Genomic DNA, 13,534 nt, shown 5'->3' on the forward strand with positions numbered 1-13,534 from the left:
GGACAACGAATTTGTATCTGATATGATTTAGGGCACCATTTCAGAGCATTGCTGCCAACCCAAACCAGTCCACTGTCACCGGTAACTCTTCGTGATTGTGTTAATAATGACATCCTGTGGATTAACACAGTATTACATCAGATAGTAACCCTGACTTCATTGGTTTGCATTAGAAACATTAGGACTACTAGTTGATCCCTACATCATTGATTACATTTTAGATAATGCATTTTCCATGATCATAAGGCACACTGGTGCTGTGACTGTCCGCGTAGTTCAAAGAGATTCCCTATACAATGTTTTGAATTTGTGATTTAAAAAAAATGATAATTCATAGAATAAAGGAATGAGCTTTAACAATTTCAATTCAATCACTGTAGGCTAGTTAAATAAAAAATTAAAAAATTAAAATTATGTTTTTATTGTCACATACCATAAGTGCCACTGACCAGCTGACACCACAGCCCCAGACCCCCCCCCCCCCCACCCCACCCCATCTGAGACAGATGTCCACAGACTGACTGCTCCAATAAAATTATATATTTTTTTAATCAGATATCTACTTATAAATGGCATGAGGTTTGAACATATTAGCAAAAACCTTTGAAAATACAGTTTAGAACCACCCACTAACCATAGATATTATCAAACTGAAAAACTGAACAACAAGTGTAATAACTGGTGGCCATAGTGTTTGGCATTAAAGCAATGAATATAACATTTATTTACGTATTGTTGATTTCAAATGTACAGAATCATCCATTATTGTTCAGTGCAGAGTCAAACAAAATGATATAATAAGAGCTTGTAAAAAGAGATATGCAGATGTGTTTAACTGCTCAGTCTATTTGTGTGAGAAAGCTACCGCCCTCTTGAGTCTCTGGTCTGGCCTGTGCTCTATTTATTGGTGAAGTACCTGGAGTACATCTGGTTGTACATCACCTGGTTGTCTAAACTGACAGCGTTCCTCAGGCACTGCCAGAACCAGGGCTCTGCGGCTGCAGTCCGGGTCCATTCCAGAACACTCTTCCCACACAGACGCCGCCGCAGACGGAGGAAGTGAGAATGCTGCAGTACAGGCTCCAGGAGAACCAGCACGATCACGTCCATGTTTTCATCCAGCAGCCTCTGGTGGGCCAGGTACACAGCCATCCTGAAGGTCCCGGTCCTGACATATGCCTCGGTCAGCACAAAAACAGTCTTGCGGCTCTGTCGGATGCTGTGGGAGAGGTTGTCTATCAGGGGGACCCCTGGGATCCAGTCTCGCTCCTCCAGACAAAGAGGCAGGTGTCTCTCCTGCCTCTCCTCCAGCTGCACCCGCAGGTGGTTCAGCACCCAGTCTGACACCAACAGGTCTCTGGTGTCGTAGGTAACAAAGGCATCATAGAGATTGTCTGTTGTTGCGGACCTAAAGGAATGGTATCCCTTCAGCTTCGCCCTCAGATAGTATAGCATATAGGAAGCATCCCAATAAAACATATGAGCTGCCATGGTGATGACCATGGTGAGCATGATCAAGGAAGTGTAGAGGGAGTAAATCTGGAAGGCTTTGTTGACACAGAGGCATTCTTTAATGTCAAACAGTATCACTGGTTGGCCTCTCGTTTTGGCTGGCATGTTGCAGATCAACTCAGTGGCCAGTCTGGGGATCTCTATGTCTTTGTTACCCTTAATCCACAGGATGAACTCCAATAATTCACAGGTACACTGGAATGGATTACCTTGCAAGGACAAGGTTTTCATGTAGTTTTCAGGGCTCGATAGGAAGGTGGTCTCGTTGATGATAGTCAGTTGGTTGTGGCTGAGGTCAAGTATCTGAAGGATTTGAGCACCCTTAAGAAATCCATCAGAGAGTTGAGCAATCTGATTGTAGCTCAAGTCAAGCATCTGAAGTGCATTTGTGAAGTTTGAGAGATTTGCTGACATGTGATATAAAGAATTATAGCTTAGATCCAGAATATTCAGTTGTTGGAAACTAGCCAGTTTATCCCAATCAAAATGGGTGAGTAAATTATGACTAATGCATAGTTTCTGAAGGGTATACGGTAAGTTTTCATAGACTGTTGATGGAATCTTCTCAATGCTGTTGAATGATATATCCAGATAGGTTAAATTCACCAGGTTTTTAAAAAGTCTGTTGTATGATCCGTCCCTCTCTTTCCATAATGTGGCCAACAAATTGTGTTGAAATTGAAGCTCTTTCAAAGATGCGCTTGTCATCTGCTTAGTTGTTAATGTAAAAATTTTATTGTTTGACATATTCAGTACTTTCAAAGCCGGTAGATTTGTCAAAAAATTTAAATTATGTGTCACACCTGACACTTCAAAATAGTGGCTGTTGTAGCTTAGGTCTAATACTTGTAGTTTGTGTAATTCCTTAAATGCATTGTTATAGGCCAGGTCAATCTTGTTAAAGGAAAGGTCCAGATATGTTAGGGCTGGTAACGTCGTGAACTCTGTCCCATTCAGTGCTGCAGAAAATCCATTTCTTGATAGGTTCAGACATGCGATGTCACCATAGCCCTCAAACTGCCTTGGAGAAATGAAGAAGATATTATTTGAACTCAGGACCAGCACTCGACCAGAGTCAAAGCACTCTTGCTTCACAAGGCCGTGTTTTAACTCAAAGGAAAAATCCTTTGAATGTGAATAGTGACTAGTGAGAGGTGACTTGTGCAGCGCCGGCTTTGAATTGCTTCCTAAGACACGGCCTGGTGAATCGCTCACTGAAACTGGATACAGCCTATTTTCTGCAAGGTATATTAGTTTCAAGTGTGAGAATTTTCTGAATATGGTAGAATTAGAGCGAACAATGAAATTAATTCCCATGTTTAACGCTGACAGATTTTTTAGATGATGGAGAGGACTGAGAGTATCTGACTGGATTTCTTTAAACACATAACCTGCTATATGTAATGTTCTAAGTGACACCAATTTAGAAAACTGTCTTGAAAGCAGTAGGGTGTCAGGGTAGGCTAACAAATCATAATTGAATGAAAAATCCATAACTTCTAGCTTTGGTAGATAGCTAAAAAAATTTCCTTCAGTCATAGCCTTAGACAAGAAATTATAAGAGAGGAACAGTTGTTTAAGATTGTTTAAACTCTCAAACCAGGAGTTCTTGATGAAACGGAGTGAGTTCCCTGCTAGGTGCAGTGTCTGTAACTCTGTAAGGCCATGAAATGCCTGAGGATGAATATCTAGGAAAATATTGGGACAGGGGACACACGGATATGGAGCATTGGAGCATCGTGGACAGTTTCCCTGTAATTCAAGGGTTTTTAGATGGGTTAGTCCATGGAAATCATCCTTATAAATATACTGTATCTTGTTAGATTCAAGCCATAATGTTTTTAAAGAGCTTGGAAGGTCTTTTGGAACATGAGTTAAATTATTAAAGGACAACGTCAAAACTTCTAAGTTCATCAACGCTGAGAATGTGCCGTTTCCTATAGTAAAATTGTTCTCACAAGGATTCCAGTAGAAGCAGTTTTTGGATAAGAAGAGCTCCTTCACATGTGTTATACCAGAGAGGTTGCTCATATTCAAGAAATTGATTTTGTTATTGTCCAGCATGAGTATTTCCACGCTGGGTGGGAGGTTTTGTGGAATTTCAATGAGGCCATTTCCATTAAGCCTTAGGTCCTGCAGGTTTGTTAGATTTTTGAAGGCACCTTCGGCAATGTGACTTATATGGTTTTTGTTGACCCAGTTGAGATTGAGAATGGTCAGGTTCTCCAGATTAGAAAATGCATGAAACTTTACATTCTGGATGTTGTTTTCTGATAGGTCCAGCACAGTCACATTCCTGGTGATGCCATCAGGTACGTTTCTCAGTCGACGCTCCTCACAATTGAAGATGATGTCATTAGTGGTTTTGGTAGTATTGACCACCTTAATGTCACATGGAAAGTCCCATGGCATCCATAAAGTACATTCATTTATGACCAGGAAGTGACACAGGAACAATGATGCCAACTGTGACCAGCAGGTGGTAGCAGCCTGTAAATATAAAGTACAAACGTGTGAGGATGGAAATATAATGACAGATTGATGAAAGACTAATGATTCATGATGAGATGTCTAACTAACGTGGAGTCAGAGGACGCTGGTTGGAGGAGCTATAGAAGGACGGGCTCATTGTAATGGCTGAAATGGAATAAATGGAACGTCCGTCAGCCTCCTCTGTGTGGAGTAGCCCTACAAGTAGCCCAAGATGTAAGTAGCCCAGCAAGATGTAAGTAGCCCAAGATGTAAGTAGCCCAAGATGTAAGTAGCCCAAGATGTACTCTTAAGGAGCCTACCATTACTCCTTGAAATCCAAGGACCTTATAAGGGATGTTATTTTCAGAGGTAGACTGGCTCTGGTAGAAAAAACAGCCATATACTCCATCTAAACGTGAATCAATTATCAATTGCGATACAGTTCTAGATACAGTTGAAGTCGGAAGTTTACATACACCTTAGCCAAATACATTTAAACTCAGTTAACAATTCCTGACATTTAATCCTAGTAAAAATTCCCTGTCTTAGGTTAGTTAGGATCACCACTTTATTTTAAGAATGTGAAATGTCAGAATAATAGTAGAGAGAATGATTTATTTCAGCTTTTATTTCTTTCATCACATTCCCATTGGGTCAGAAGTTTACATACACTCAATTAGTATTTGGTAGCATTGCCTTTAAATTGTTTAACTTGGGTCAAACGTTTCGGGTAGCCTTCTACAAGCTTCCCACAATAATTTGGGTGAATTTTGGCCCATTCCACCTGACAGAGCTGGTGTAACTGAGTCAGGTTTGTAGGCCTCCTTGCTCACACACACTTTTTCAGTTCTGCCCACAAATCTTCTATACTATTGAGGTCAGGGCTTTGTGATGGCCACTCCAATACCTTAACTTTGTTGTCCTTAAGCCATTTTGCCACAACTTTGGAAGTAGGCTTGGGGGTCATTGTCCATTTGGAAGACTCATTTGCGACCAAGGTTTAACTTCCTGACTGATGTCTTCAATATATCCACATCATTTTCCTTTCTCATGATGCCATCTATTTTGTGAAGTGCACCAGTCCCTTCTGCAGCAAAGCACCCACACAACATGATGCTGCCACCCCTGTGCTTCATGATTGGGATGGTTTTCTTTGGCTTGCAAGCCTCCCCCTTTTTCCTCCAAACATAACGATGGTGGTTAGGGCCAAACAGTTCTATTATTGCTTCATCAGACCAGAGGAATTTTTCCAAAAAGTACCTTCTTTGTCCCCATGTGCAGTTGCAAACCGTAGTCTGTCTTTTTTTTCACGGTTTTGGAGCAGCGGCTTCTTTCTTGCTGAGCAGCCTTTCAGGTTATGTCGATATAGGACTCGTTTTAGTGTGGATATAGATACTTTTGTACCTGTTTCCTCCAGCATCTTCACAAGGTCCTTTGCTGTTGTACTGGGATTGATTTCTACTTTCACACCAAGGTACATTCATCTCTAGGAGACAGAACGCGTCTCCTTCCTGAGTGGTGTGACAGCTGGGTGGTCCCATGGTGTTCATACTTGCGTACTATTGTTTGTACAGATGAATGTGGTACCTTCAGGCGTTTGGAAATTGCTCCCAAGGATGAACCAGACCTGTGGATGTCTACCATTTTTTTCTGAGGTCTTGGCTGATTTATTTTGATTTTCCCATGATGTCAAGCAAAGAGGCACTGAGTTTGAAGGTAGGCCTTGAAATACATCCACAGGTACACCTCCATTTGGAGCATGCTAGATAGCCCATTGCCACAGGTGTTCAGAGCATGCTAGATAGCTAATTAGCACAGGTGATCAGAGCATGCTAGATAGCCAATTAGCACAGGTGTTCAGAGCATGCTAGATAGCTAATTAGCACAGGTGTTCAGAGCATGCTAGATAGCTAATTAGCACAGGTTTTCAGAGCATGCTAGATAGCTAATTAGCACAGATGTTCAGAGCGTGCTAGATAGCTAATTAGCACAGGTGTTCAGAGTGTGCTAGATAGCTAATTAGCACAGGTGATCAGAGCATGCTAGATAGGTAATTAGCACAGGTGTTCAGAGCATGCATGATAGCTAATTAGCACAGGTGTTCAGAGCGTACTAGATAGCTAATTAGCACAGGTGGTCCCTCTCTCTTCCATCTGTCTTCTGTAAACACGTGCTGTAATGTGAAGATTTGGCCATGTGGGATATTATTTCTCGCTGATATCAAAGATAAGGTCCTTACGCTTCCAAAAACGTACTGCAAGCCATGCGTGTTAATGGTCAGACTGAGTGTCGGCGCGCTTAACAACCCCCCCCACAGAAGACGCCTTCACCCAATGACTCTTATGTGTAATGTAATGGAACTGAGAGTAAAGATCAAGGTCTGGCCTACAAGCACACATTTTATGGACAATAGCTCAATAGCAATAGCTTTGTGATGGAGGACATACTACTTATTTCCGCATACTAGTTATCTACAATATGTTTGCCTAGATAGAAATGGCATTTGTGAATGTAGCGATTGTGAAATAACACTACTTCCCCTTTAAAAAGTCATGTATTTTCTCATGTTTCATTATCAATTTTGCAGCTTGAGAAAAGCAAATACCCTAAATACGCTAAATAGACATACCCTACATATATTAATAATAACTGAAATGAATCAAACTTACCATATTGTTTACTGTTGATTCCTTGTGAGATTTTGAAAGCCTTTCAAATAAGTAGTGCCTGGTAGTTTAGTTACCAATTAGCAAAAAAGTTTAATAAAACTGCAGAGGACTGTTCATTTTCTTTTTGTTTCCATCGATGTAGTCCCTTGTGTAATGACTCAATTCCTCTCTACTCAAACACACACTGAAGTGAAACTTAAATTCCCCTAGCAGCTATAGTTAGTCAAATGTGTTCAACAAGCTGGTTGGTTGCCTCAGTCAGGTGGATTCTGGGTAGTCAGTGTTGGGGTGTTATTGTTATTAGGGAAGTTCTCTTATGATTTTCTTCCCACTTTCTGTAATTAATTTATTTTATACTGTTTCATATGGCATGCATCAAGAGATTAAAGGCAGAATCAGTTAAACATTTTGTGAATCATTATTATTTTATTAATTTATTGTTACCTTACTCTCCACAGCAGATTGAGACAGTATATTTATAAGCATTGCAAACAAACATAATCAGTCAGTATTAGAGATGAAAATTCATATCTAAACATTCTCACCAGATACATTACATTTACTGTAAACCTTAAAACCACATTCTCACCAGATACATTACATTTACTGTAAACCTTAAAACCGTCTTTAAGATAATTGTCACATTTACAACAATCACCACATAAAAAGTCTACACTACCCACTGGGCACAGATGTCAATTCAACGTCTATTCCATCTTGTTTCCATGTCATTTCATTGAAATGATGTGGAAACAACGTTGATTCAACCAGTGTGTGCCCAGTGGGTAAGGTGTATTCTAAGTGTAAAATTTCATAGAATCTTCCTGAAGAGATTACTGTATTGTTTTTGAGTGCCTCTGACTGGCTGGCACCATAGCCACAGATTCCCATCCCGCCATCTGAGCTAAATCTAACAGAAACTTCATAGATTAATTGAGGAAGTTCTCCACTGGTTTGCTTCCCTCTTTTTTGACATTACACAATCATTACACAATCACAAAAAAGGGCAATGCTATGCATTCTTAACATGGCGAAAAATCATTGTGTTTGGCCTTTTTCAAAGAGTCTCCTTGAAGAGATTACTGTATTGTTTTTGACTGTCTGTTACCAGTACACTCCTTAGGCTAAACCAAAAGTATTGCTGCGCTTGAGGATTTGTTGGCCACTCAATCACTGACCGCCTATACAACCTCTTCCTGAGTCTCAGGTACTTTGAGTGACTGGGGACTTTTTCCAGGAAAATCAAGACAATCACATCATCTCTCTCATCCATAAGCCTCTGATGGGCCATGTAGAATGCGGTCTTGAAGTCCCCGCTCTTGATGTACTTGTTCGTCAGTATGAACACGGTCCTCTTGCTCTGGTGAATGCTCTGAGAGAGATTGTCAATCAGGGGGCAGCCAGGGATCCAGTCTCGTTCCTCCAGACACAGCTGTAAGGGGTGGTCCCCATGCTCTTCCAGCTGAACAAGCAGCTCCTTCAGCACCCACTCAGATACCTCCGGGTCCTTCTTGTCGTACACCACGAAGGCGTCGTAGGCAGCGCTCGGCGACGACAGGCGTCTGTAGCCTTTGAACTTGGCCAGGAGGAAGTGGTAGAGGTACCACACGTCCCAGAGGAAGAGGTGGCTGGAGATGGGGAGGGTGACGAAGCTGAGCACCAGGGATGTGAGGAGGATGTAGAGGATGATGGATAGGTAGTTATGCTGGCAGGCCTGCAGTTCTAGGTCCAGGGAGATGACCGGATGACCCCTCTGGGCTCCTGGAGCAGCACAGACCACAGCGGTGGCCAGTCTGGGGATGTTCACCATGGTGCGGTTCAGCCACATCACAAACATGAGGGCGTTACAGTTGCACATGAACTTGTTGTTGTTCAGGACTAACGTGTCCATTTGATCGACAACATCATCAGGGATGCTGGTCTGCTCAATGTTTTGAATATGATTGAAGCTGAGATCCAGATACTTCAAACTAAAGGCGTCCTTGAGGAAATACGCAGAGAGTTTGGATATTTGATTTTTGCGTAAGAGGAGTGTCTTGAGAGATTTGGTGCAGTTGGAGAGCTCTGGGGGAACTGTTGATATGCTATTACTACTGAGATCTAGGACCTCTAAGTACTGAAGAATTATCAGCTTCTCCCAACTAAATATCTTCAGTCTGTTGTTGTTGATGTATAGATTAGTGAGTTTGTCTGGCAGGCCTTGGAAAACTTGCTGAGGGATGAAGTTGAGGTTGTTGTGAGAGATGTCTAGGACCCTCAGATTTAGCAGTTTTTTGAAGTAGTCAATGTATCTTGTATCACCATCTCTCCAAAGCATATCTAAACGGTTACCTTTGAACTCTAACTTCTCCAGAGAGAGACTCTCCAGCTCTGTGTTGGTGGAGGTGGAAATCTTATTATAGTTCATTAGTAATATCTTCAGCTTGGTCAGATTTTTTGTGAAATTAAGCATGTGGGTCAAACCCTCGGATTCAAAGTAATGGTTGTTGTTGCTTATGTCTAAGATAACTAAATTTTCCAGTTCCTGAAATGCTGAGGAATAGAGAAGGTCCAGACGATTGAATGAGAAGTCAAGATACTGTAATTTAGTGAGGAAAGTAAACTCAGAACCATTTAGACTTTGGCTCATGGCATTTCCAGAGAGATTTAGGCATCTAAGGTCAGCAAGGTTCAAGAATCTGGAGTGAAGGAAAAATATATTATTCCTGCTGATATCCAGGGTTTTTCCAAACTTGCTGCACTGGGTATTGACGAATGAATTCAGCGTCCCATCCTCCTTGTCCTTGTATTTGCAGCTGCGAGCGTACTCATCGTATCTAAAATAATGAATCTCTCTCACTTCTCCATTGCGGTTATGCCCACCATCTGACATTGGGGAGCCATGTATGGCTTCTCCTCCTGAAAAGGCAACAGACTGACCACTTTCAGAGGGGGACGATATTTTGTTGTCAGATAAATTGATTATTTTGAAGCTTTTCAGTTCCATTAGAATGCTGAGGTTGGTTATTTTGATGAAGTTGGTGCCCAAGTCAATGACCTCCAGGTTCTTTAGATGAATCAGTGGGCTGATGTCTTCCAGGGTGAGTTGCTGGAAGACGAAGGCCCTGATGCGGAGTACTTTCAAGGATTTCAGGGAGGAAAAGGAGGGACTAAGGTGCAGTGTAGCTGGATACCTCTGCAGCTCGTAGTTAAAAGACAGGTCCAATTCTTCCAGGTTGGGTAGAGCTCGTGGGAAGTAAGTAATTGCTATCTCTCGAGCTAAAAAGTTGGTTGAGAGATCAAGTACTCGCAGCTCTTTACAGTTCTGAAACCACTCTCTAAGCACATAAGTGAGGGAGTTACTATGCAGGCGTAGTATCCTCAGTTTGGTCAATGTTTTAAAGGTGCTTGTGTCTATCTGAAGTGAATTGTTAGGACACGGAATACAAGGAAATGGTGCATTGTAACAGCGCGGACAGTTTCCGCTCAGGTCAAGTATCTCCAATTGGGTTAGGTTATGAAAATCTTTGTCAGTAACCATTTCAATCTTGTTATTATAGAGATACAACTCTCTGAGACTTGTCGGTAATCTTGGGGGAATGTAGGACAGGTTATTTGACTTGAGGGAAAGGAGAGTCATGTTACCAAGCTGTAGAAATGCTCCCTCCTCAATTTGATAGGAAACATTACATGGGTTACGATAGTAACAATTTTGACCCAGGTAAAGAATCTGTACGTTAGTGATGTCAGAGAGGTTCCTTTTCAGAATGGTATATATTTTATTCACCTCTAGACTGAGCAGAATGAGGTTCGGAGGGAGACCCTTTGGGATGCTGGAAAGCTGATTCCCATCCAAATATAGAGCCTTCAGATTCCTCAGGTCTTTGAAGGTGTTCGTCTTGATAGTCACACTCTCAGTGCACATGCGGTCCTTGGGGCCGATCTTGATGGGCACGCAGTTACAGCGCATGTCGATCTCGGTGAGGTTCTCCAGGCCCTGGAAGGACGTTGAGTTAATGTGAGGGATGTGGTTGATGGTGAGGGTCAGGTTGGTGGTGTTTCTGGGGATGTCCTTTGGGACCTCCAGAAGTCCTCTCTCAGTGCAATCTACGTTGACCATGGTGTCGTTGCTGTCCAGGGTGACGTCACAGGGTAAGGTTTTGGGGTACCAGCTTCCAGCTGCCAGCACAGAGGAGCACCACAGGCCCAGCAGTATCACCCCACACACATGGAAAGATGCACATTCTGACCTCTGGGGGAACAGGACAGTGTTATTACTAGAGGGGTAATGATAACACACTCTGACCTCTGGGGGAACAGGACAGTGTTATTACTAGAGGGATAATGATAACACACTCTGACCTCTGGGGGAACAGGACAGTGTTATTACTAGAGGGATAATGATAACACACTCTGACCTCTGGGGGAACAGGACAGTGTTATTACTAGAGGGATAATGATAACACACTCTGACCTCTGGGGGAACAGGACAGTGTTATTACTAGAGGGATAATGATAGCACACTCTGACCTCTGGGGGAACAGGACAGTGTTATTACTAGAGGGATAATGATAACACACTGACCTCTGGGGGAACAGGACAGTGTTATTACTAGAGGGGTAATGATAACACACTCTGACCTCTGGGGGAACAGGACAGTGTTATTACTAGAGGGAAAATGATAGCACACTCTGACCTCTGGGGGAACAGGACAGTGTTATTACTAGAGGGGTAATGATAACACACTCTGACCTCTGGGGGAACAGGACAGTGTTTTTATTAGAGGGATAATGATAACACACTGACCTCTGGGGGAACAGGACAATGTTATTACTAGAGGGATAATGATAACGAGTTTTATTTGCATGTCGCCTCTCTTAAACCACAGGACACAAGAGAGTCTTAAAATATTTTAGTAAATTAACTGCTCAATAAAATATACAAATATAGAAACCAGTGGCTCAGCTCAACTAAGCTATTGCATTTTACATTTACATTTTAGGCATTTAGCAGACGCTCTTATCCAGAGCGACTTACAGTAGTGAATGCATACATTTCAATTAATTTCATACATGTTTTATTTTTCCCGTACTGGCCCCCTGTGGGAATCGAACCCACAACCCTGGCGTTGCAAACACCATTGCAAACACCATGCTCTACCAACTGAGCCACAGGGAGGTCTGCAGACGTTGCAGACGTTGGTTAATTGATGAAAAGGTTGTGAAGGCATTTTTTATTTTCTACTATTTCTTATTCTGATTCTATTGACCTTTTCTATGTTGTTCTGCATAGACATAACATAAACAACATATAAAAATGTCCTTTTATCTCTATTGAGTCAAAATTCAAAAGGCACTCGCACATCTGAGCAATCTTTTTTTGCAGGTGCATGGTAACAGTTGAACAAGGTGAAGGAATAAGGAAACCGCACACTGCTCTTGAAAGTATCACTCATCTTTAATAAGCTTACGTATCGGCCTCACAGCCTTCGTCAGAGCTTTTTATGACGAAGGCTGTGAGGCCGATACGTAAAGCTTATTAAAGATCAGTGGTACTATCAAGAGCAGTGTGCGGTTTCCTTTTTCCTTCACCTCTATTGAGTCCTTTATAATTATGGTTAATTAAGAGTCTATTGGCCCACACATGCATCAATCTAAGTAACATGATTAAAACAAATCCCCATCAAAATCTGTCAGTTTAATTTCAGAGAAATCCGATATTTTTGTCTCAATCCGCCACATCTACCTATGTTGGTCGTCTGCATCTGCGGTGGAAGGTGTCCAAGCTACAGCGATGTTTGTCAGACCATGAGATGTCCTGAAAGTCAGTCTTCGCACAAAAAAAATGTATGTAGTGTCCAAACGGTTTGGCCTTCAAAACAACTATGACCACTCTATCCTTTCCATAGAGTGGTCATAATAGTTGGAAGGCCAAACCGTTCAGTGTTTTCTGTTTTGCTCTACAACTCGTCTGAAGGTAACCCATACAAATGAATGGAAGTATGGAGGTTGTTTTGTGCCAACAAAAATAAGGGGTTAAACATGTGTCCAAAAAAACTAAAATATTTCCTGAGTTTTCTTATATCTCCTAGATATAGGACAGACTCTTCAGACCTTTATTGATTATTTACTTTTAGATGTGTGATTCAATGCGTCTCTGTAGTAGCAAAGGCCAAATTCAATATTTTATTGAATTTATACCTAAAGGGGTCTTAAAATCCCAAATCAAATATCAAAAGGATCCATGGTATGACCATCGTGTTAGCTTAGAGGTTAGACAGAGCTTAATCCCCAGTTTCCTCAATTTCATCGATCTTTTTTTTCTCCTTGCACAATGGATGTGCATTGCTACACCCTATATTCATGAACTGCAGTATCATATTAAATGTATTATCATATGAAATGTTTTATCATATTAAATGTATTATCATATTAAATATATGATCATATTAAATGTATTATCATATTAAAGGTATTGTCATATTACATGTATTATCATATTAAATGTATTATCATATTAAATGTATTATCATATGAAAGGTATTATCATATGAAATGTATTATCATATTAAATGTATTATCATATTAAATGTATTATCATATTAAATGTATTATCATATTAAAGGTATTCTTACCGTCATGTGAGACAGCATTGTTCAGATCAATGTTTGTGTCGATAAGTTCTCACGGTTCAGTTCTCTCTTACTGTAAAATGAAAGGAGTACTAAGAACGATAAAATTTTCATGTGAAAACATGAAAACACAGGCTGATGGAACGAAGGACAACAGATGTGCGAGTGAAAGTGTCTTTAATAGTTTCCACTTCCCTTTAGGCAGATGCTAGACACCTATCTATCAATAGGCATACAGTACAACTGTTGCCTAAGGTCAAGTTCTTAAAAT

The 13,534-nt window shown here is 41.2% G+C and overlaps 2 protein-coding genes across 2 annotated transcripts; both read right to left on the minus strand.

The window, feature by feature from the left end:
• Positions 1–532: 532 nt before the first annotated feature.
• On the minus strand, positions 533–6,945 carry LOC115161350 (toll-like receptor 8). Its single transcript, XM_029712268.1, has 2 exons — positions 6,654–6,945; positions 533–4,002 (listed from the first exon to the last, which is right to left on the minus strand). The coding sequence occupies exons 1-2, from the start codon at positions 6,654–6,656 to the stop codon at positions 898–900; spliced, it is 3,108 nt and encodes a 1,035-aa protein (XP_029568128.1). The 5' UTR covers positions 6,657–6,945; the 3' UTR covers positions 533–897.
• A 110-nt stretch (positions 6,946–7,055) lies between these two features.
• Positions 7,056–13,534, minus strand: LOC115161349 (toll-like receptor 7). Its single transcript, XM_029712267.1, has 2 exons — positions 13,267–13,534; positions 7,056–10,884 (listed from the first exon to the last, which is right to left on the minus strand). Exons 1-2 carry the CDS (start codon positions 13,282–13,284, stop codon positions 7,711–7,713), a joined length of 3,192 nt encoding a protein of 1,063 aa, XP_029568127.1. The 5' UTR covers positions 13,285–13,534; the 3' UTR covers positions 7,056–7,710.

This window comes from Salmo trutta, chromosome 24 (assembly GCF_901001165.1).
Source record: "Salmo trutta chromosome 24, fSalTru1.1, whole genome shotgun sequence".
Lineage (NCBI taxonomy): Eukaryota > Metazoa > Chordata > Actinopteri > Salmoniformes > Salmonidae > Salmo > Salmo trutta.